Genomic DNA, 23,386 nt, shown 5'->3' on the forward strand with positions numbered 1-23,386 from the left:
CCACCTACTGGCTATTTTAATAAATGCACTGTTTCTCAATGCTTTTCAATAGCAGTCACATGACTGAAAAAAAGGGTTGTTATTCTGAAACGGTGTAAATTGAACCGTTGTAAAATGAGGGCCACCTGTATATGAATATGCTTATATATACACATATTAACACATAAATATATATATATATATATAAAGTCACAAAGATCACCGTAACATGCGCTCGCCTTAAGTCCAATGCGAGGACAGGGATTCGGCACAATAGAGAGTGGGCGGGGACACACCCCCTTGCTTGCGTCTATGGATTGGCTGCTACTCTGGGCGGAACGCCTGGTCACGCCCCAAGCAACAAATGCATATGAAAATACAAAAACAGATAGCGCTCACTCCATAGAAGTCCCAAGTCACCATATGAAGAAAGTAAATGAATGAGAAAAAGAGCTCCAGGCAAGACTTATATTAAAACATCCAAACTTTATTCCTTAAAATGAACGAACGTAACACAGATCATCCATGCGAAGAGAGCCAGCAGTGACAGAGACAATCAGGTAGTTGAACTGATCTCCATGCAGACGTGTTTCGTGCGCAGGTGCATGAACAAGTGCGCATGCGCACGAAACACATCTGCATGGAGATCAGTTCAACTACCTGATTGTCTCTGTCACTGCTGGCTCTCTTCTCATGGATGATCTGTATTACGTTTGTTCATTTTAAGGAATAAAGTTTGGATGTTTTAATATAAGCCTTGCCTGGAGCTCCTTTTCTCATTCATTTACTTTCTTCATATGGTGACTTGGGACTTCTATGGAGTGAGCGCTATCCATTTTTGTATTTATATATATATATATATATATATATATATATAAGCATTACTATATTTGCTGCCATCGCTGCGCTACATACCGTCTTTGCTGAACAATGTTCTGATGCTGTCTGTGATGGCATCAGAAGGAGGCTCCCATAGGAGTGAGTGCAATGCTTCCCAGCAATCCAAACGTGAGCTTGCGTTTGCATTGCATTGCTGTGAACTTGTAATAACAGCGCACATAATCAGCATATACCTCTAACCATTTAATACAAAATTGAATCATTATCTATTTAAACATAAATGTTTATAACAAATAAAAAGGAATCTCATCTTGCTGCACATGTATGCTTTTGTAAAGCAATTTTGCAAAATAGTAAATGCCATGCAACTATTTCTCTCACTAGATGGCAGGGGAGTAGCTACAATAGTCTCAGAGGTCTCAACTGAGATTTGGCCACCACACCACTAGAGGAGCTATCTTGCACTGTAGTCAGAAGTACCCTTGCCACAGGGGGCCTGATGGGGCCCTGGCTCCTCCTGCAATATGTTTGGCTTCTCAGTGTGCCACCCCCTGCAAAATAGTGCTCACAAAAGTGAATGGATCTACATTTACAAATATGGAGGCAGGGACTCCAAGATGGCCACCATTGTGCTGATGAACAGAAAAACCTGTCATCATACATGTACAGAAAAAATCTGCCGGATGATTTCTGTGGTTTTGGAGGTTAAGAGGCTATTGGCAATGGCCAACCTATATTTTGTCAGCGTGGCAGTGCACGAGAGGGGTTATGTGCAGAGGTTACTGGTGTGGGGGTGTCTGTGTGGGCAGGGCTGCGGGATTGTCATGGGTTGAGAGGTATGGCCTACTTCCTGCCATAAACGCCTCTGTGTACCTTTTTTTATGGACTGGCCAAGCCCCACCAAGCCAGACTAACCAAGGGAGAAGTATGATGAACCTGCAATATGAATATGGGTGTCTGAATTATACTATTAGGCCTAAATGTACCCCCCCCCCCCGCTAGATGGGTAAAATGTTTGGCAAAGTAAGGAAATATGAAGCTATAAAGTTGGTTTTGTTAAAAGAACAATTTAAAGGTACAGTATACAGGAACTTTCAAATACCTGCATGTAATAGACACTACTATAAAGAAGAATATGGACAGATACTGATCTAAAAATCCAGTATAAAACCTTTTAAAAACATACTTAGAAGCTACCAATTTAGCACTGTTAAATAGGTTAACAAAAACACCCCCACACCCCCAGATGGGCTATATAAATGGATCATCTAAAAAAATATTTATGTAAAGAAAATTCTAGTGCACAATATCCCTTTAATGTAAGGTTTTTGTCTTAAAAAATTATGTTATCACACTTTTGGAAGCATGATAGAATATTTGTCAGTGTCCTGTGCCTTTAAAGCTGCAATGTACCAGATATGCTTAAAGGGACACTGTAGCCAAAAAAAATATTTTGTGATTCAGATAGAGCATGCAATTTTAAGCAACTTTCTAATTTACTCCTATTATCAAATTGTCTTCATTTTCTTGGTATGTTTATTTGAAAAGCAAGAATGTAAGTTTAGATGCCGGCCCATTTTAGGTGAACAACCTGGGTTGTCCTTGCTGATTGGACAGCACCTTTAAACAAGTGCTGTCCATAGTTCTGAACCCACAATATGCTGGCTCCTTAGCTGAGATGCCTTCTTTTCAAATAAAGATTGCAAGAGAATGAAGAAAAATTGATAATAGAAGTAAATCAGAAAGTTGCTTACAATTACATGCTCTATCTGAATCATGAAAGAAAAAATTTGGGTTCAGTGTCCCTTTAACATCACAATAAGATAAATATCACTGTAGTTACCAGTTACTAAACTTACAGGTTTTAATGATGCCATGACACTATTATTTTTGCCATATTAGGTCTACAGAAGCTATCTACAACATACATATATATATAAAGTTATCAGAAGAACTATGCAAGAGAACATTGGTATGATCTGTTAAAAAAGGTAAAACGCGCTTGGCTTACTGTATGCCGTTGCTGAATCCCGCTCTGTCTGATCTGTGCTAATAAACATAGTGAGTGTTGTGTATGGCACATGGTAAACCTATGGAAGGAACAGAAATACATTATAAATCTTACTATAGCACATATTTACATACAGTCATGTACATTCCTAGCTAAGGTTCCAGTACAGCAAGGTTTGATAAGCTGCTTTAGTAACACTGGTGTAAGAAGAGATTTGTAAACCTGAGGTCTGTAAAACCTGTGGAAATGAAAATAAATCTGCTACATAGTTAGTTCTAAAGCTGTAAAATAGTTTTATTTTTATTTTTCTATATCATCTTCCTTTCAAAGCACCTGTCTGTGTCCTCCAATCAGCTTGCAGACTTATGCAATAAATATGCACATTTAAAGGGACAGTCAACTCCAAATTTTTTATTGTTTAAACCCTTACGGCTAGATTACGAGTCTTGCGTTAGCCTTAAAAAGCAGCGTTGAGAGGTCCCAACGCTGCTTTTTAACGCCCGCTGGTATTACGAGTCTGGCAGGTACAGGTGTACCGCTCACTTTTCTTCCGCGACTCGAGGATACCACAAATCCCCGTAAGTCAATTGCGTATCCTATCCTTTTAATGGGACTTGCCTAACGCCGGTATTACGAGTCTTGGAAAAGTGCTAAAAAGTACACCCATAAACTAGGGAAGAAAAGACAGGCGCACAAGGCACAATTCAAGTGTAAAGGCTTTATTACAATGTAACACACGCACAAGTATAAATGCACTTACTAGACATAGATAAAAGATCTGCATTAAAATAAAGCTCCTGGGATCTGCAACTTCTGTAATATTGGCACAGATGGTCCACCTCCTTGCAAGTCTCAGTCAGACAACATCAGGTAGTGGTGATCCGGATCCTCAACCTGAGCGTATGACTGACCTCCGCATACAGTTTGTTCTGCTTTCCCAGATTGAATGGTAGCTTGTGGTAACTGGCCTGACGCGTTTCCCCCAACTTCGGTCAGGCTTTTTCAAAGGCTTGATAGTGTTGAAAGGGCGCCCTTTTATTTTAAAGGCAAAATGGCCAATTAAAAAGAAGGTGTGAATTTGTTGGCCAATGCTGAGAGGGGGTGTGTGAATCACATAAGCTAACCCGGATCTGGGATCGCTGCTTTTGTTTAAAACCAACATATTAACTTTATGGTCAGCATAAGAGCGCAAAAATTTCTCCAATAACACCTATAAACTACCTATTAACCCATAAAAACCGAGCCCCCCCCCCCACATCGGAAACACTAAAAGAAAGTTTTTAACCCCTAATCTGTCGACCGGACATCGCCGCCACTGAAATAAATATATTAACCCCTAAACCGCCACACTCCCGCCTCGCAAACACTAGTTAAATTTTATTAACCCCTAATCTGCCGTCTCTAACATGGCCGACACCTATCTACATTTATTAACCCCTAATCTGCCGCCCCAACGTCACCGCTACTATATTAAATTTATTATCCCCTAAACCTAAGTCTAAACCTAAGTCTAACACCCCCCTAACTTAAATATAATTTAAATGAAACGAAATAAAATAACTACAATTAAATAAATTATTCCTATTTAAAAATAAATACTTACCTATAAAATAAACCATAAGATAGCTACAATATAACTAATAGTTACATTTGTATCTATCTTAGGGTTTATATTTATTTTACAGGCAACTTTGAATTTATTTTAGCTAGGTACAATAGTTATTAAATAGTTATCAACTATTTAATAACTACCTAGCTAAAATAAAGACAAATTTACCTGTAAAATAAATCCTAACCTAAGTTACAATTACACCTAACACTACACTATCATTAAATAAATTAACTAAATTAACTACAATTAATTACAATTAAATTAAATAAACTAAAGTACGAAAAACAACAAACACTAAATTACAGAAAATAAAAAAATAATTAAAAAAAAATTAAACTAATTACACCTACTCTAATCCCCCTAATAAAATAAAAAAGCCCCCCAAAATAATACAATTCCCTACCCTATACTAAATTACAAATAGCCCTTAAAAGGGCCTTTTGCGGGGCATTGCCCAAAGTAATCAGCTCTTTTACCTGTAAAAAAAAAAAGACAATACCCCCCCAACATTAAAACCCACTACCCACACACCCAACCCTACTCTAAAACCCACCCAATCCCACCTTAAAAAAACCTAACACTACCCCCTTGAAGATCACCCTACCATGAGACGTCTTCACCCAGCAGGGCACAAGTGGACCTCCAGAGGGGCAGAAGTCTTCATCCGATCCGGGCAGAAGAGGTCCTCCAAGCGGCAGAAGTCTTCATCCAGAAGGCATCTTCTATCTTCATCCATCCGGAGTGGAGCGGGTCCATCTTCAATCCAGCCGACGCGGAGCATCCTCTTCAAACGAAGTCCAAGCGAAGAAAGAAGGTTCCTTTAAATGACGTCATCGTCATCGAAGATGGCATCCCTTGAATTCTGATTGGCTGATAGGATTCTATCAGCCAATCGGAATTAAGGTAGGAAAAATCCTAATGGAACAGCCAATAGAATGCAAATTAGATCAGCCAATAGTATTTTTCTTACCTTAATTCCGATTGGCTGATAGAATCCTATCAGCCAATCGGAATTCAAGGGACGCCATCTTGGATGACGTCATTTAAAGGAACCTTCATTCCTCGCTTGGACTTCGTTTGAAGAGGATGCTCCGCGTCAGCTGGATTGAAGATGGACCCGCTTCGCTCCGGATGAATAAAGATAGAAGATGCCGTCTGGATGAAGACTTCTGCCGCTTGGAGGACCTCTTCTGCCCGGATCAGATGAAGACTTCTGCCCCTCTAGAGGTCCACTTGTGCCCGGCTGGGTGAAGACGTCTCACGGTAGGGTGATCTTCAAGGGGGTAGTGTTAGGTTTTTTTAAGGGGAGATTGGGTGGGTTTTAGAGTAGGGTTGGGTGTGTGGGTGGTGGGTTTTAATGTTGGGGGGGTATTGTCTTTTTTTTACAGGTAAAAGAACTGAATACTTTGGGGCAATTCCCCACAAAAGGCCCTTTTAAGGGCTATTTGTAATTTAGTATAGGGTAGGGAATTTTATTATTTGTGGGGGCTTTTTTATTTTATTAGGGGGATTAGAGTAGGTGTAATTAGTTTTAAAAAAAAAAATTAATAATTTTTTTATTTTCTGTAATTTAGTGTTTGTTGTTTTTCGTACTTTAGTTTATTTAATTTAATTGTAGTTAATTTAGTTAATTTATTTAATGATAGTGCAGTGTTAGGTGTAATTGTAACTTAGGTTAGGATTTATTTTACAGGTAAATTTGTCTTTATTTTAGCTAGGTAGTTATTAAATAGTTAATAACTATTTAATAACTATTGTACCTAGTTAAAATAAATACAAAGTTGCCTGTAAAATAAATATAAACCCTAAGATAGATACAAATGTAACTATTAATTATATTGTAGCTATCTTATGGTTTATTTTATAGGAAAGTATTTTGTTTTAAAAAGGAATAATTTATTTAATTGTAGTTATTTTATTTAGATTTATTTAAATTATATTTAAGTTAGGGGGTATTAGACTTAGGTTTAGACTTAGGTTTAGGGGTTAATAAATTTAATATAGTAGCGGCAACGATGAGGACGGCAGATTAGGGCTTAATAAGTGTAGGTAGGTTGCGGCGACGTTGGGGGGGAGATTAGGGGTTAATAAATATAATGTAGGTGGCGGTGATGTTGGGGGCAGCAGATTAGGGGTTCATAGGAATAATGTAGGTGGCGGCAGTGTCCGGAGCGGCAGATTAGGGGTTAATAATATAATGCAGATGTCGGCGATGTCGGGGGCGGCAGATTAGGGTTAATAAGTGTAAGATTATGGGTGTTTAGACTCGGGGTTCATGTTAGGGTGTTAGGTAAAGACATACATTTTATTTCCCCATAGCAATCAATGGGGCTGCGTTAGAAGCTGAACGCTGCTTTTTTGTAGGTGTTAGGTTTTTTTCAAGCTGAATCTGCCCCATTGTTTCCTATGGGGAAATCGTGCACGAGCACGTTTATCCAGCTTACCGCTACCGTAAGCAACGCTGGTATTGAGGTTAGATGTGGAGCTAAATTTTGCTCTACGCTCACCTTTTTGCGGCTAATGCCAGGTTTAAAAAAACCTGTAATACCAGTGTTGTCTTAAGGGAGCGGTGAAAAAAAAGGCTCGTTAGCAACGCAAGCCTTACCGACAAAAACTCGTAATCTCGCCGTTAGTGACCAGACCAATTTTTTAATTTTCTTACCGTTAAGGACCAGGGCTATTTTTACATTTCGGCTGTGTTTGTGTTTAGCTGTAATTTTCCTCTTATTCATTTACTGTATTATATACTGTTTTTCTCACCATTAAATGGAATTTCTAAAAATACCATTATTTTCATCATATCTTTTAATTTACTATAAAAATAATTATAAAATATGATGAAAAAATTGAAAAAAACATAATTTTTTTTAACTTTGACCTATAAAATCTGTTACACATCTACAACCATCAAAAAACACCCATGCTAAATAGTTTCTAAATTTTGTCCTAAGTTTAGAAATACTAACGCCTAGATTTAGAGTTCTGCGTTAGCCGTCAAAACCAGGGGTCCTAACGCTGCTTTTTACCGCCCGCTGGTATTTAGAGTCAGTCAGGAAAGGGTCTAACGCTCACTTTCCAGCTGCGACTTTTCCATACCGCAGATACCCTTACGCCAATTGCGTATCCTATCTTTTCAATGGGATCTTCCTAACGCCAGTATTTAGAGTCTTGGCTGAAGTGAGCGTTAGAACTTTAACGACAAAACTCCAGCCGCAGAAAAAAGTCAGGAGTTAAGAGCTTTATGGGCTAACGCCGGTTTATAAAGCTCTTAACTACTGTGCTCTAAAGTACACTAACACCCATAAACTACCTATGTACACCTAAACCGAGGCCCCCCCACATCGCCGCCACTCTAATAAATTTGTTGAACCCCTAATCTGCCGACCGGACACCGCCGCCACCTACATTATCCATATAAACCCCTAAGCTGCTGCCCCTAGCACCGCCGACACTTACATAATATTTATTAACCCCTAATCTGCCCCCCCCCAACGTCACCGCTACCTTACCTACACTTATTAACCCCTAATCTGCCGACCGGACCTCGCCGCCACTATAATAAATGTATTAACCCCTAAACCGCCTCACCCCCGCCTCGCAAACCCTATAATAAATTTTATTAACCCCTAATCTGCCCTCCCTAACATCAGCGCCACCTAACTTCAAGTATTAACCCCTAATCTGCCGACCAGACCTCACCGCTACTATAATAAATGTATTAACCCCTAAAGCTAAGTCTAACCCTAACACCCCCCTAAGTTAAATATAATTTAAATCTAACGAAATAAATTATTTCTTATTAAATAAATTAATCCTATTTAAAACTAAATACTTACCTATCAAATAAACCCTAATATAGCTACAATATAACTAATAATTACATTGTAGCTATTTTAGGTTTTATATTTATTTTACAGGCAACTTTGTATTTATTTTAACTAGGTAAAATAGCTATTAAATAGTTATTAACTATTTAATAGCTACCTAGTTAAAATAATTACAAAATTACCTGTAAAATAAATCCTAACGTAAGTTACAATTAAACCTAACACTACACTATCAATAAATGAATTAACTAAACTACCTACAATTACCTACAATTAAATCAACTAAACTAAATTACAAAAAAAACAAACACTAAATTACAAAAAATAAAAAAAGATTACAAGAATTTTAAGCTAATTACACCTACTCTAAGCCCCTAAAAAAATAACAAAGCCCCCCAAAATAAAAAAATGCCCTACCCTATTCTAAAATAAAAAGTTAACAGCTCTATTACCTTACCAGCCCTTAAAAGTGCTTTTTGCGGGGCCTTCCCCAAAGAAATCAGCTCTTTTGCCTGTAAAAAAAAACATACAATAACCCCCTAACATTACAACCCACCACCCACATAACCCTACTCTAACCCAAACCCCCCTTAAAAAACCTAACACTAAGCCCCTGAAGATCTCCCTACCTTGTATTCACCCAGCCGGGTATCACCGATCCATCCAGAAGAGGGTCCGAAGTCTTCATCCTATCCGGCAAGAAGAGGTCCTCCAGAGGGTCCAAAGTCTTCATCCAGGCGGCATCTTCTATCTTCTTCCATCCGGAGCGGAGCGGGTCCATCTTGAAGCAGCCGGCGCTGATCCATCCTCTTCTTCCGACGTCCTAACACAGAATGAAGGTTCCTTTAAATGACATCATCCGATCTGTTCCGATCAGCCAATAGAATGCAAGCTCAATCTGATTGGCTGATTAATTCCGATTGGCTGATAGAATCCTATCAGCCAATCGGAATTTGAGGGACGCCATCTTGGATGACGTCATTTAAAGGAACCTTCATTCCGTGTTAGGACGTCGGAAGAAGAGGATGGACCCGCTCCGCTCCGGATGGAAGAAGATAGAAGATGCCGCCTGGATGAAGACTTTGGACCCTCTGGAGGACCTCTTCTTGCCGGATAGGATGAAGACTTCGGACCCTCTTCTGGACGGATCGGTGATACCCGGCTGGGTGAATAGAAGGTAGGGAGATCTTCAGGGGCTTAGTGTTAGCTTTTTTAAGGGGGGTTTGGGTTAGAGTAGGGGTATGTGGGTGGTGGGTTGTAATGTTAGGGGGGGTATTGTATGGTTTTTTTTACAGGCAAAAGAGCTGATTTATTTGGGGCATGCCCCGCAAAAAGCCGTTTTAAGGGCTGGTAAGGTAATAGAGCTGTTAACTTGTTATTTTAGATTAGGGTAGGGCATTTTTTATTTTGGGGGGCTTTGTTATTTTTTTAGGGGGCTTAGAATGGGTGTAATTAGTTTAAAATTCTTGTAATCTTTTTTTATTTTTTGTAATTTAGTGTTTGTTTTTTTTTGTAATTTAGTTTAGTTGATTTAATTGTATGTAATTGTAGGTAGTTTAGTTAATTAATTTATTGATAGTGTAGTGTTAGGTTTAATTGTAACTTAGGTTAGGATTTATTTTACAGGTAATTTTGTAATTATTTTAACTAGGTAGCTATTAAATAGTAAATAACTATTTAATAGCTATTGTACCTAGTTAAAATAAATACAAAGTTGCCTGTAAAATAAATATAAATACTAAAATAGCTACAATGTAATTATTAGTTATATTGTAGCTATATTAGGATTTATTTTACAGGTAAGTATTTAGCTTTAAATAGGATTCATTTATTTAATAAGATTTAATTTATTTTGTTACATTTAAATTATATTTAACTTAGGGGGGTGTTAGTGTTAGGGTTAGACTTAGCGTTAGGGGTTAATACATTTATTAGAGTAGCGGCGAGGTCCGGTCAGGAGATTAGGTGTCAAAACTGTTAGGGAGGGCAGATTAGGGGTTAATAAAATTTATTATAGGGGTTGCGAGACGGGAGTGCGGCGGTTTAGGAGTTAATACATTTATTATAGTGGCGGCGAGATCCGGTCGGCAGATTAGGGGTTAATAAGTGTAGGTAAGGTAGCGGCGACGTTGGGGGAGCAGATTAGGGGTTAATAAATATAATATAGGGGTCGGCGGTGTTAGGGGCAGCAGATTAGGGGTTCATAGGGATAATGTAGGTTGCGACGGTGTCCGGAGCGGCAGATTAGGGGTTAATAATATAATGCAGGGGTCAGCGATAGCGGGAGCGGCAGATTAGGGGTTAATAAGTGTAAGGTTAGGGGTGTTTAGACTCGGGGTTCATGTTAGGGTGTTAGGTGCAGACTTAGGAAGTGTTTCCCCATAGGAAACAATGGGGCTGCGTTAGGAGCTGAACGCTGCTTTTTTGCAGGTGTTAGGTTTTTTTTCAGCTCAAACTGCCCCATTGTTTCCTATGGGGGAATTGTGCACGAACACGTTTTTCAAGCTGGCCGCTACGGTAAGCAACGCTGGTATTTAGAGTTGAAGTGGCGGAAAATTATGCTCTACGCTCCCTTTTTGGAGCCTAACGCAGCCATTCAGACAACTCTAAATACCAGCGTTATTTAAAAGGTGCGGGGGGGGGGGGGAAACACGTGTAGCTAATGCACCCCTTTGGCCACAAAACTCTAAATCTAGGTGTAAATGTTACATGTTCTTTGCTTTTTTTTTTTGCAAGTTATAGGGCAATAAGTACAAGTAGCACTTTTTTGCTATTATATACATTAGTGCACAGGATAATATAAATACACATTGCATACAATTACAGCCACTGTATCTTCTGTTTTGTTACTTAGAGATCTTACAACATAAAGTATGGATCATTTAAAAAAAAAAAATTGGATACTTCTTATCAGTGCGGTTTCCTCCTAGACATTTTCTTAACATTTTTCTTTCAAACTTCTTTTTTTTTTTTTATCAAAATTAGCGATAGTTACATTGTAACATGTATATATTTTTTTAGTAGACAACCCAAAGTATTGATCTAGGCCCATTTTGGAATATTTCATGCCACCATTTCACTGCCAAATGCGATCAATTAAAAAAAAATTGTTAACTTTTTCACTAACTTTAGGTTTCTCACTGAAATTATTTACAAACAGCTTGTGCAATTATGGCATAAATAGTTGCAAATGCTTCTCTGGGATCCCCTTTGTTCAAAAATAGCAGATATATATGGATTTGGCATTGCTTTTTTGGTAATTAGAAGGCCACTATATGCGCACCACACTTGTATTATGCCCACAGTGAAGGGGTTAATTAGGTAGCTTGTAGGGTTCATTTTAGCTTTAGTGTAGAGATCAGCCTCCCACCTGACACATTTCACCCCCTGATCCCTCCCTGACCCCTCTCAAACAGTTCTCTTCCAACCTTACAATTGTCACTGCCATTGTCGCTGGCCCAGAAAGTCTGCCAGAACTAAAATAAAAGGCTTTTTTATATATATATATATATATATATATATATATCAAAGGATAAACAGCGCTTATAGATTTTCTTAAAAACTGTATATATTATAGAGTCTCGACAGTATTGGTTGGTAAAAGTAGATAAGAGGAAAAAATATATATATGGTCATATGCTTGTATAATAAAGTCTTAGATGAGATATGGAGATCCAGGTGTAGTGTAGGAGTATTAGATACCCTTACCAAAAGTTACCTCAATCCTATGAGGTAAGTTTGCCGCATTGGAGGATGTATCTGATGATTGGATGAGTCCTAGGTATTCTGATCTGTATAGTTTCGCTGCCTCTTGGAGTAGAATGGGATGTGGGTCCCCTTTGTGCTGGTTTTCTTAGAAAACTTCCTGGGCTTGTTGCCTCTTGGAGCTTGGTTCTCTTGTCTTGGTATGAACTTTCTTGTCCAGGTATATACCCTGTCACGCCGATTCCTGTGTCAGACACAATCGCTAACTCAAATATGTTCTCACTATGCACAGCACACAGTTGTCCGTCCCCTCTTGGAGCTTGGTTCTCTTGTCTTGGTATGAACTTTCTTGTCCAGGTATATACCCTGTCACGCCGATTCCTGTGTCAGACACAATCGCTAACTCAAATATGTTCTCACTATGCACAGCACACAGTTGTCCGTCCCCGCGGACGGACAACTGTGTGCTGTGCATAGTGAGAACATATTTGAGTTAGCGATTGTGTCTGACACAGGAATCGGCGTGACAGGGTATATACCTGGACAAGAAAGTTCATACCAAGACAAGAGAACCAAGCTCCAAGAGGCAACAAGCCCAGGAAGTTTTCTAAGAAAACCAGCACAAAGGGGACCCACATCCCATTCTACTCCAAGAGGCAGCGAAACTATACAGATCAGAATACCTAGGACTCATCCAATCATCAGATACATCCTCCAATGCGGCAAACTTACCTCATAGGATTGAGGTAACTTTTGGTAAGGGTATCTAATACTCCTACACTACACCTGGATCTCCATATCTCATCTAAGACTTTATTATACAAGCATATGACCATATATATATTTTTTCCTCTTATCTACTTTTACCAACCAATACTGTCGAGACTCTATAATATATACAGTTTTTAAGAAAATCTATAAGCGCTGTTTATCCTTTGATATATATCCTCCTATATTGTATAGACTTTGTCTATTACACAATATTTGTACTCAAATAGCTGCTCTATGAGATTTTCAGACCTCTGACTAGCGCATCTTATTAGAGTAATGCTTGTTTCTACTCACTGACACTGAGTGGTAACATTCTACTTATATCTAGACATATATATATATATATATATATATTCTGCGGTGTTGGATCCCCCCTTGGCCCCCAACCTCCCTGATCCCCCCCAAACAGCTCTCTAACCCTCCCCCCTCAACCTACTTGCTGCCATCTTGGGTACTGGCAGCTGTCTGCCAGTACCCAGTTTGCTAAAAAATTTGATTTTTTTTTTATTAAAATAAAAATTAAACATTTTTCTGCAGTGTAGCTGTCCCCCCTTACAACCCTACCCCCCTCCCTGATGCCTTTCCCAACACTTATTCCCCCTATCCCTCCTTCCCTTACACTTATAATTTGCCGTAGTGTAGAAGTCCCACAGCTCCCGCCCACTCACGCATGCTCCCGTCCCTCACGCACACTCCAGGACCCATCATCCCCGCTAACTGGAACTAAACCAGCGATGGGCCGCCCACCCGTCTCCCTCCTATCCCTCCCATGCCACCAACAATCGGCACCATTGCTGGCCGATGCAGAGAGGACCACAGAGTGCATCAGTTGCTTAAAAAAGGGTATTGTAGGATGCTTCAATATTGAGGCATCACTGCAATACCCTGAAAGCGTCTGGAAGTTCTTGAAACCCCTGAGGACGTTCCAGGCACGTTCTTGGTCGTTAACGACCGGTTTTTATTAGGGAGGTCGTTAAGGGGTTAAAAAACATAATTTATGCTTACCTGATAAATTTATTTCTCTTGTAGTGTGTTCAGTCCACGGGTCATCCATTACTTATGGCATATATTCTCCTTCCCAACAGGAAGTTGCAAGAGGATCACCCAAGCAGAGCTGCTATATAGCTCCTCCCCTCACATGTCATATCCAGTCATTCGACCGAAACAAGACGAGAAAGGAGAAACTATAGGGTGCAGTGGTTACTGGAGCTTTAATTAAAATTTAGAACTGCCTCAAAAAAAGACAGGGCGGGCCGTGGACTGAACACACTACAAGAGAAATAGATTTATCAGGTAAGCATAAATTATGTTTTCTCTTGTTAAGTGTGTTCAGTCCACGGGTCATCCATTACTTATGGGATACCAATACCAAAGCTAAAGTACACGGATGATGGGAGGGACAAGGCAGGAACATTAAACAGAAGGAACCACTGCCTGTAGAACCTTTCTCCCAAAAACAGCCTCAGAAGAAGCAAAAGTGTCAAATTTGTAAAATTTTGAAAAGGTATGAAGTGAAGACCAAGTTGCAGCCTTGCAAATCTGTTCAACAGAGGCCTCATTCTTAAAGGCCCAGGTGGAAGCCACAGCTCTAGTGGAATGAGCTGTAATTCTTTCAGGAGGCTGCTGTCCAGCAGTCTCATAGGCTAAACGTATTATGCTACGAAGCCAAAAAGAGAGAGAGGTGGCCGAAGCCTTTTGACCTCTCCTCTGTCCAGAATAAACGACAAACAGAGAAGAAGTTTGCCGAAAATCTTTAGTTGCCTGTAAGTAGAACTTCAGGGCATGGACTATGTCCAGATTATGCAAAAGACGTTCCGTCTTCGAAGAAGGATTAGGACATAATGATGGAACAACAATCTCTTGATTGATATTCCTGTCAGAAACAACCTTAGGTAAAAACCCAGGTTAAGTACGCAGGACTACCTTGTCTGAATGAAAAATCAGATAAAGAGAATCGCAATGTAAGGCAGATAACTCAGAGACTCTTCGAGCCGAGGAAATAGCCATCAAAAACAGAACTTTCCAAGATAAAATCTTAATATCAATGGAATGAAGGGGTTCAAACGGAACACCCTGAAGAACTTTAAGAACCAAGTTTAAGCTCCACGGAGGAGCAGCAGTTCTAAACACAGGCTTAATCCTAGCCAAAGCCTGACAAAAGGCCTGGACGTCTGGATTCTCTGCCAGACGTTTGTGTAAAAGAATAGACAGAGCAGAAATCTGTCCTATTAATGAACTAGCGGATAAACCCTTTTCTAAACCCTCTTGTAGAAAAGCCAATATCCTAGGAATCCTAACCTTACTCCATGAGTAACTCTTGGATTCACACCAATATAAATATTTACGCCATATCTTATGGTAAATTTTTCTGGTAACAGGTTTCCGAGCCTGTATTAATGTATCAATAACCGACTCCGAAAAACCACGCTTTGATAGAATCAAGCGTTCAATCTCCATGCAGTCAGCCTCAGAGAAATTAGGCTTGGATGGTTGAAAGGACCCTGAATTAGAAGGTCCTGCCTCAGAGGCAGAGACCATGGTGGACAGGACGACATGTCCCCTAGGTCTGCATACCAGGTCCTGCGTGGCCACGCAGGCGCTATCAGAATCACCGATGCTCTCTCCTGTTTGATCCTGGCAATCAGTCGAGGTAGCAACGGAAAAGGTGGAAACACATAAGCCATGTTGAAAACCCAAGGGGCTGCTAGTGCATCTACCAGCACCGCTCCCGGGTCCCTGGACCTGGATCCGTAACAAGGAAGCTTGGCGTTCTGGCAAGATGCCATGAGATCCACTCCGGTTCGCCCCAACGAAGAATCAGTTGAGCAAATACCTCCGGGTGAAGTTCCCACTCCCCCGGATGAAAGGTCTGGCGACTTAGAAAGTCCGCCTCCCAGTTCTCCACGCCTGGGATGTAGATCGCTGACAGGTGACAAGAGTGAGACTCTGCCCAGCGAATTATCTTCGAGACTTCCAACATCGCTAGGGAACTTCTGGTTCCCCCTTGATGATTGATGTAAGCCACAGTCGTGATGTTGTCCGACTGAAATCTGATGAACCTCAGTGTTGCTAACTGAGGCCAAGCTAGAAGTGCATTGAATATTGCTCTTAGTTCCAGAATGTTTATTGGGAGGAGTTTCTCCTCCTGAGTCCACGATCCCTGAGCCTTCAGGGAGTTCCAGACTGCGCCCCAGCCTAGTAGGCTGGCATCTGTTGTTACAATCGTCCAATCTGGTCTGCGAAAAGTCATTCCTTTGGACAGATGAACCCTTGACAACCACCAGAGAAGAGAGTCTCTGGCCTCCTGGTCCAGATTTAGTAAAGGGGACAGATCTGAGTAATCCCCATTCCACTGACTTAGCATGCATAGTTGCAGCGGTCTGAGATGCAGGCGCGCAAATGGCACTATGTCCATTGCCGCGACCATTAAGCCGATTACTTCCATGCACTGAGCTACTGATGGGCTTGGAATGGAATGAAGGACACGGCAAGCATTTAGGATTTTTGATAACCTGGACTCCGTCAGGTAAATCTTCATCTCTACAGAATCTATAAGAGTCCCTAGGAAGGGAACCCTTGTGAGTGGTAACAGAGAACTCTTTTCCATGTTTACTTTCCACCCATGCGACCTCAGAAATGCTAGAACTATCTCTGTATGAGAGTTTGCATTTTGAAAACTTGACGCTTGTATCAGAATGTCGTCTAGGTACGGAGCCACCGCTATGCCTCGCGGTCTTAGTACCGCCAGAAGCGAGCCCAGAACCTTTGTAAAAATTCTCGGGGCCGTAGCTAACCCGAAGGGAAGAGTTACAAACTGGTAATGCCTGTCTAGAAAAGCAAACCTTAGGTACCGATAATGATCTTTGTGAATCGGTATGTGAAGGTAGGCATCCTTTAAGTTCACTGTGGTCATATACTGACCCTCTTGGATCATGGGTAGGATGGTTCGAATAGTTTCCATTTTGAACGATGGAACCCTTAGGAACTTGTTTAAGATCTTTAGGTCTAAGATTGGTCTGAACGTTCCCTCTTTTTTGGGAACCACAAACAGATTTGAGTAAAAACCTTGCCCTTGTTCCGTCCGCAGAACTGGGTGGATCACTCCCATTACTAAGAGGTCTTGTACACATCGTAGAAATGCCTCTCTCTTTATTAGGTTTGTTGATAACCTTGACAGATGAAATCTCCCTTGTGGAGGAGAAATCTTGAAGTCCAGAAGGTATCCCTGAGATATGATCTCCAACGCCTAGGGATCCTGGACATCTCTTGCCCAAGCCTGGGCGAAGAGAGAAAGTCAGCCCCCCACTAGATCCATTTCCGGATAGGGGGCCCTTTCTTCATGCTGTCTTAGGGGCAGAAGTAGGTTTTCTGGCCTGCTTGCCCTTGTTCCAGGACTGGTTGCCTTTCCAACCCTGTCTGTAACGATTAGCAGTCCCTTCCTGTTTTGGAGCGGAGGAAGTTGATGCTGCTCCTGCCTTGAAATTACGAAAGGCACGAAAATTAGACTGTTTGGCCTTTGATTTGGCCCTGTCCTGAGGAAGGGTGTGACCCTTACCTCCAGTAATGTCAGCAATAATTTCTTTCAAGCCGGGCCCGAATAAGGTTTGCCCTTTGAAAGGAATATTAAGCAATTTAGATTTAGAAGTGACATCTGCTGACCAGGATTTAAGCCATAGCGCTCTGTGCGCCTGGATGGCGAATCCTGAGTTCTTAGCCGTTAGTTTGGTTAAATGCACAACGGCATCCGAAATAAATGCATTAGCTAGCTTAAGGGCTCTAAGCTTGCTCATAATCTCATCCAATGGTGCTGTGCGAATAGCCTCTTCCAGAGACTCAAACCAGAATGCCGCTGCAGCAGTGACGGGCGCAATGCATGCAAGGGGCTGTAATATAAAACCTTGTTGAACAAACATTTTCTTAAGGTAACCTTCTAATTTTTTATCCATTGGATCTGAGAAAGCACAGCTATCCTCCACCGGGATAGTGGTACGCTTGGCTAAAGTAGAAACTGCTCCCTCCACCTTAGGGACCGTCTGCCATAAGTCTCGTGTGGTGGCGTCTATTGGAAACATTTTTCTAAATATCGGAGGAGGGGAAAAGGGCACACCGGGTCTATCCCACTCCTTGCTAATAATCTCTGTAAGCCTTTTAGGTATAGGAAAAACGTCAGTACACACCGGCACCGCATAGTATTTATCCAGCCTACATAATTTCTCTGGGATTGCAACCGTGTCGCAATCATTCAGAGCCGCTAACACCTCCCCTAGCAATACACGGAGGTTCTCAAGCTTAAATTTAAAATTTGAAATTTCTGAATCCGGTCTCGCCGGATCAGATCCGTCACCCACAGAATGAAGCTCTCCGTCCTCATGTTCTGCAAATTGTGACGCAGTATCGGACATGGCTCTCGTATCATCGGCGCGCTCTGTCCTTAACCCAGAGCTATCGCGCTTGCCTCTTAACTCAGGCAAATTAGATAATACTTCTTTCATAACATTAGCCATATCATGCAAAGTGATTTGTAAGGGCCTTGATGTACTTGGCGCCACAATCTCACGCACCTCCTGAGCGGGAGGCGAAGGTACTGACACGTGAGGAGAGTTAGGCGGCATAACTTCCCCCTCGTTGTCTGGTGATAATTTCTTTACTGGTAAAGACTGACTTTTATTTAAAGTAACATCAATACAATTGGTACACATATTTCTATTGGGCTCCACATTGGCTTTTAAACATAATGAACAAGTAGATTCATCTGTATCAGACATGTTTAAACAGACTAGCAATGAAGGCTAGCAAGCTTGGAAAAAAACTTTCAATAAATTTACAAGCAATAGAAAAAAAAAAACGCTTCAGCGCTTTTAAAAACACAAAAAAACTGTCACAGTTGAAATAACAATGAACTAATTCAGTTAAAGCCAACAAATTTAACAGTAAATGTATGAATTTAGCAGAGGATTGCACCCACTAGCAAACGGATGATTAACCCCTCAATACCCAAAAAACGGATAATCAATTTCAGATTTAACGCTTTTATCACAGTCAAACACACTGTCACAGGTCTGCTGTGACTGATTACCTCCCTCAAAAATGAATTTTGAAGACCCCTGAGCTCTCTGGAGACGTCCTGGATCAAGGAGGAAGAAGCAGGAAGACTGTGCTAGAATTTTAACTGCGCAACAAGGCGCTAAAAAAAAAAAAAAAAAAAAGGCCCCTCCCACTCATATTACAACAGTGGGAGACCTGTTACAACGGTTTCTATGCAGAAATAAACGTTAGCCATATGGAAAAAAATCATGCCCAAAAAGATTTATCACCAAAGTACCTCACAAAACGAATAACATGCCAGTAAATGTTTTAAAAACAACTTTTCCAGTGTTATGCAAAGTTATCACTAAGCCTGCTACCAGTCGCTTCTACTGCAGTTAAGGCTCATACATTTATTTCAGTATTAACAGTATTTTCTCAGTCAAATTCTAGTCCCTAGAAAATAACTCAACTGCGCATACATTTATCAGCCTGATACCAGTCGCTACTACTGCATTAAAGGCTGTACTTACATCATATGGGTAACAGCAGTGTTTTCTTAGTCAATTCCATTCCTAGAAAATATTATACTGCACATACCTCATTTGCGGGGGACCCCGCATGCTATTCCCTTTTCTGAAGTTACCCCACTCCTCAGAATGTGCGAGAACAGCCAGTGGATCTTAGTTACGTCTGCTAAGATCATAGAAAACGCAGGCAGATTTTCTTCTTCTAAATACTGCCTGAGAGAAAAAACAGCACACTCCGGTGCCATTTTAAAATAATAAACTTTTGATTGATGAATAATTAAGTAAAAAACTCCTATCTCCTCTCACAACCTCCTTTGTTGAGACTTGCAAGAGAATGACTGGGTATGACATGTGAGGGGAGGAGCTATATAGCAGCTCTGCTTGGGTGATCCTCTTGCAACTTCCTGTTGGGAAGGAGAATATATCCCATAAGTAATGGATGACCCGTGGACTGAACACACTTAACAAGAGAAAGATAGATAATCCCTTTATTACCCATTGCTTAGTTTTGCATAACCAACACTTTTATATTAATACACTTTTTATCTCTGTGATTAACTTGTATCTAAGCCTCTTATGACAGCCCCCTGATAACATGACTTTTTATTTTTTATCTATTGTCTTTTATTTTAGCCAATTAGTGCTGTGTTGTGCACAACTTCACGGGCATGAGCACAATGTATCTATATGGCCCACATGAACTAGCAGTCTCCTGTTGTGAAAAGCGAATAAAAAGCATGTGATAAGAGGCTGTCTGTAGTGGCTTAGAAACAGGCAGAAATATAGTAGAGGTTTAAATGTTATAAAGTATATAAATATAACAATGTTGGTTGTGCAAAGCTGGGGAATAGGTAGTAAAAGGAGTTATCTATGTTTTTAAGCAATAACAATTTTGGTGTTGACTGTCCCTTTAACCACAACCATTGTGAATGCTGCCACATGCACCTGCATGATGCAAAGAGTTGACAGTAAAATTCAGACTGTGCCTGCTTAGTCAGAGGCAGATTAAAGGGACAGTCAAGTCCAAAAAAACTTTCAGAATTCAAATAAGGCATGTCATTTTAAACAACTTTCCAATTTACTTTTATCCCCAATTTTGCTTTGCTCTCTTGGTATTCTTAGTTGAAAGCTAAACCTAGGAGGTTCATATGCTAATTTCTTAGACCTTAAAGGCCGCCTCTACATTTGACAGTTTTTCACCACTAAAGGGCATTAGTTCATGTGTTTCATATAGATAACATTGAGCTCATGAACGTGAATTTACCGAGGAGTGAGCACTGATTGGCTAAAATGCAAGTGTGTCAAAAGAACTGAAATAAGGGGGCTGTCTGCAGAGGCTTAGATACAAGGTAATTACAGAGGTAAAATGTGTATTATTATAACTGTTGGTTATGCAAAACTGGGGAATGGGTAATTAAGGGATTATCTATCTTTTTAAACTACAAAAAATCTGGTGTTGACTGTCCCTTTAAGACTATCCCTGTGTTCATTGCAATGCCCATTAGTTTTTTTGTTATATTATTATAGCATGTTCGATTTGTTTTTGTTATTATTTTTCTTCTTCATAGCAACAACCTGGTATAAAAAACATAATTTATGCTTACCTGATAAATTTATTTCTCTTGTAGTGTGTTCAGTCCACGGGTCATCCATTACTTATGGGATATATTCTCCTTCCCAACAGGAAGTTGCAAGAGGATCACCCAAGCAGAGCTGCCATATAGCTCCTCCCCTCACATGTCATATCCAGTCATTCGACCGAAACAAGACGAGAAAGGAAAAATTATAGGGTGCAGTGGTGACTGGAGTTTTAATTAAAATTTAGAACTGCCTCAAAAAAAGACAGGGCGGGCCGTGGACTGAACACACTACAAGAGAAATAAATTTATCAGGTAAGCATAAATTATGTTTTCTCTTGTTACCAATACCAAAGCTAAAGTACACGGATGATGGGAGGGACAAGGCAGGAACATTAAACAGAAGGAACCACTGCCTGTAGAACCTTTCTCCCAAAAACAGCCTCCGAAGAAGCAAAAGTGTCAAATTTGTAAAATTTTGAAAAGGTATGAAGTGAAGACCAAGTTGCAGCCTTGCAAATCTGTTCAACAGAGGCCTCATTCTTAAAGGCCCAGGTGGAAGCCACAGCTCTAGTGGAATGAGCTTTAATTCTTTCAGGAGGCTGCTGTCCAGCAGTCTCATAGGCTAAACGTATTATGCTACGAAGCCAAAAAGAGAGAGAGGTGGCCGAAGCCTTTTGACCTCTCCTCTGTCCAGCATAAACGACAAACAGAGAAGAAGTTTGCCGAAAATCTTTAGTTGCCTGTAAGTAGAACTTCAGGGAACGGACTACGTCCAGATTATGCAAAAGACGTTCCTTCTTTGAAGAAGGATTAGGACATAATGATGGAACAACAATCTCTTGATTGATATTCCTGTTAGAAACAACCTTAGGTAAAAACCCAGGATTAGTACGCAGAACTACCTTGTCTGAATGAAAAATCAGATAAGGAGAATCGCAATGTAAGGCAGATAACTCATAGACTCTTCGAGCCGAGGAAATAGCCATCAAAAACAGAACTTTCCAAGATAAAAGCTTAATATCAATGGAATGAAGGGGTTCAAACGGAACACCCTGAAGAACTTTAAGAACCAAGTTTAAGCTCCACGGAGGAGCAACAGTTTTAAACACAGGCTTAATCCTAGCCAAAGCCTGACAAAAAGCCTGGACGTCTGGATTCTCCGCCAGACGTTTGTGTAAAAGAATAGACAGAGCAGAAATCTGTCCTTTTAATGAACTAGCGGATAAACCCTTTTCTAAACCTTCTTGTAGAAAAGCCAATATCCTAGGAATCCTAACCTTACTCCATGAGTAACTCTTGGATTCACACCAATATAAATATTTACGCCATATCTTATGGTAAATTTTTCTGGTAACAGGTTTCCGAGCCTGTATTAATGTATCAATAACCGACTCCGAAAAACCACGCTTTGATAGAATCAAGCGTTCAATCTCCATGCAGTCAGCCTCAGAGAAATTAGGCTTGGATGGTTGAAAGGACCCTGAATTAGAAGGTCCTGCCTCAGAGGCAGAGACCATGGTGGACAGGACGACATGTCCACTAGGTCTGCATACCAGATCCTGCGTGGCCACGCAGGCGCTATCAGAATCACCGATGCTCTCTCCTGTTTGATCCTGGCAATCAGTCGAGGTAGCAACGGAAATGGTGGAAACACATAAGCCATGTTCAAAACCCAAGGGGCTGCTAGTGCATCTACCAGCACCGCTCCCGGGTCCCTGGACCTGGATCCGTAACAAGGAAGTTTGGCGTTCTGGCGAGATGCCATGAGATCCAGATCCGGTTTGCCCCAACGAAGAATCAGTTGAGCGAATACCTCCGGGTGAAGTTCCCACTCCCCCGGATGAAAGGTCTGGCGACTTAGAAAGTCCGCCTCCCAGTTCTCCACGCCTGGGATGTAGATCGCTGACAGGTGACAAGAGTGAGACTCTGCCCAGCGAATTATCTTCGAGACTTCCAACATCGCTAGGGAACTCCTGATTCCCCCTTGATGATTGATGTAAGCCACAGTCGTGATGTTGTCCGACTGAAATCTGATGAACCTCAGTGTTGCTAACTGAGGCCAAGCTAGAAGAGCATTGAATATTGCTCTTAATTCCAGAATGTTTATTGGGAGGAGTTTCTCCTCCTGAGTCCACGATCCCTGAGCCTTCAGGGAGTTCCAGACTGCGCCCCAGCCTAGTAGCATCTGTTGTTACAATCGTCCAATCTGGTCTGCGAAAAGTCATTCCTTTGGACAGATGAACCCGTGACAACCACCAGAGAAGAGAATCTCTGGCCTCCTGGTCCAGATTCAGTAAAGGGGACAGATCTGAGTAATCCCCATTCCACTGACTTAGCATGCATAGTTGCAGCGGTCTGAGATGCAGGCGCGCAAATGGCACTATGTCCATTGCCGCGACCATTAAGCCGATTACTTCCATGCACTGAGCTACTGATGGGCTTGGAATGGAATGAAGGACACGGCAAGCATTTAGAATTTTTGATAACCTGGACTCCGTCAGGTAAAT

The 23,386-nt window shown here is 40.9% G+C and overlaps 1 protein-coding gene across 1 annotated transcript in view; it reads right to left on the minus strand.

Moving 5' to 3' along the window:
• The window catches only part of MFSD2B (MFSD2 lysolipid transporter B, sphingolipid), a 312,518-nt gene that overhangs the window by 168,414 nt on the left and 120,718 nt on the right, over positions 1-23,386 (minus strand). The window contains exon 5 of the mRNA XM_053709634.1: positions 2,831-2,909. Within this exon, the coding sequence (XP_053565609.1) occupies positions 2,831-2,909 (79 nt within the window). The remainder of the gene's footprint in view (positions 1-2,830; positions 2,910-23,386) is intronic.

The sequence above is a fragment of the Bombina bombina genome, chromosome 4 (assembly GCF_027579735.1).
Source record: "Bombina bombina isolate aBomBom1 chromosome 4, aBomBom1.pri, whole genome shotgun sequence".
Taxonomy (NCBI): Eukaryota; Metazoa; Chordata; class Amphibia; order Anura; family Bombinatoridae; genus Bombina; species Bombina bombina.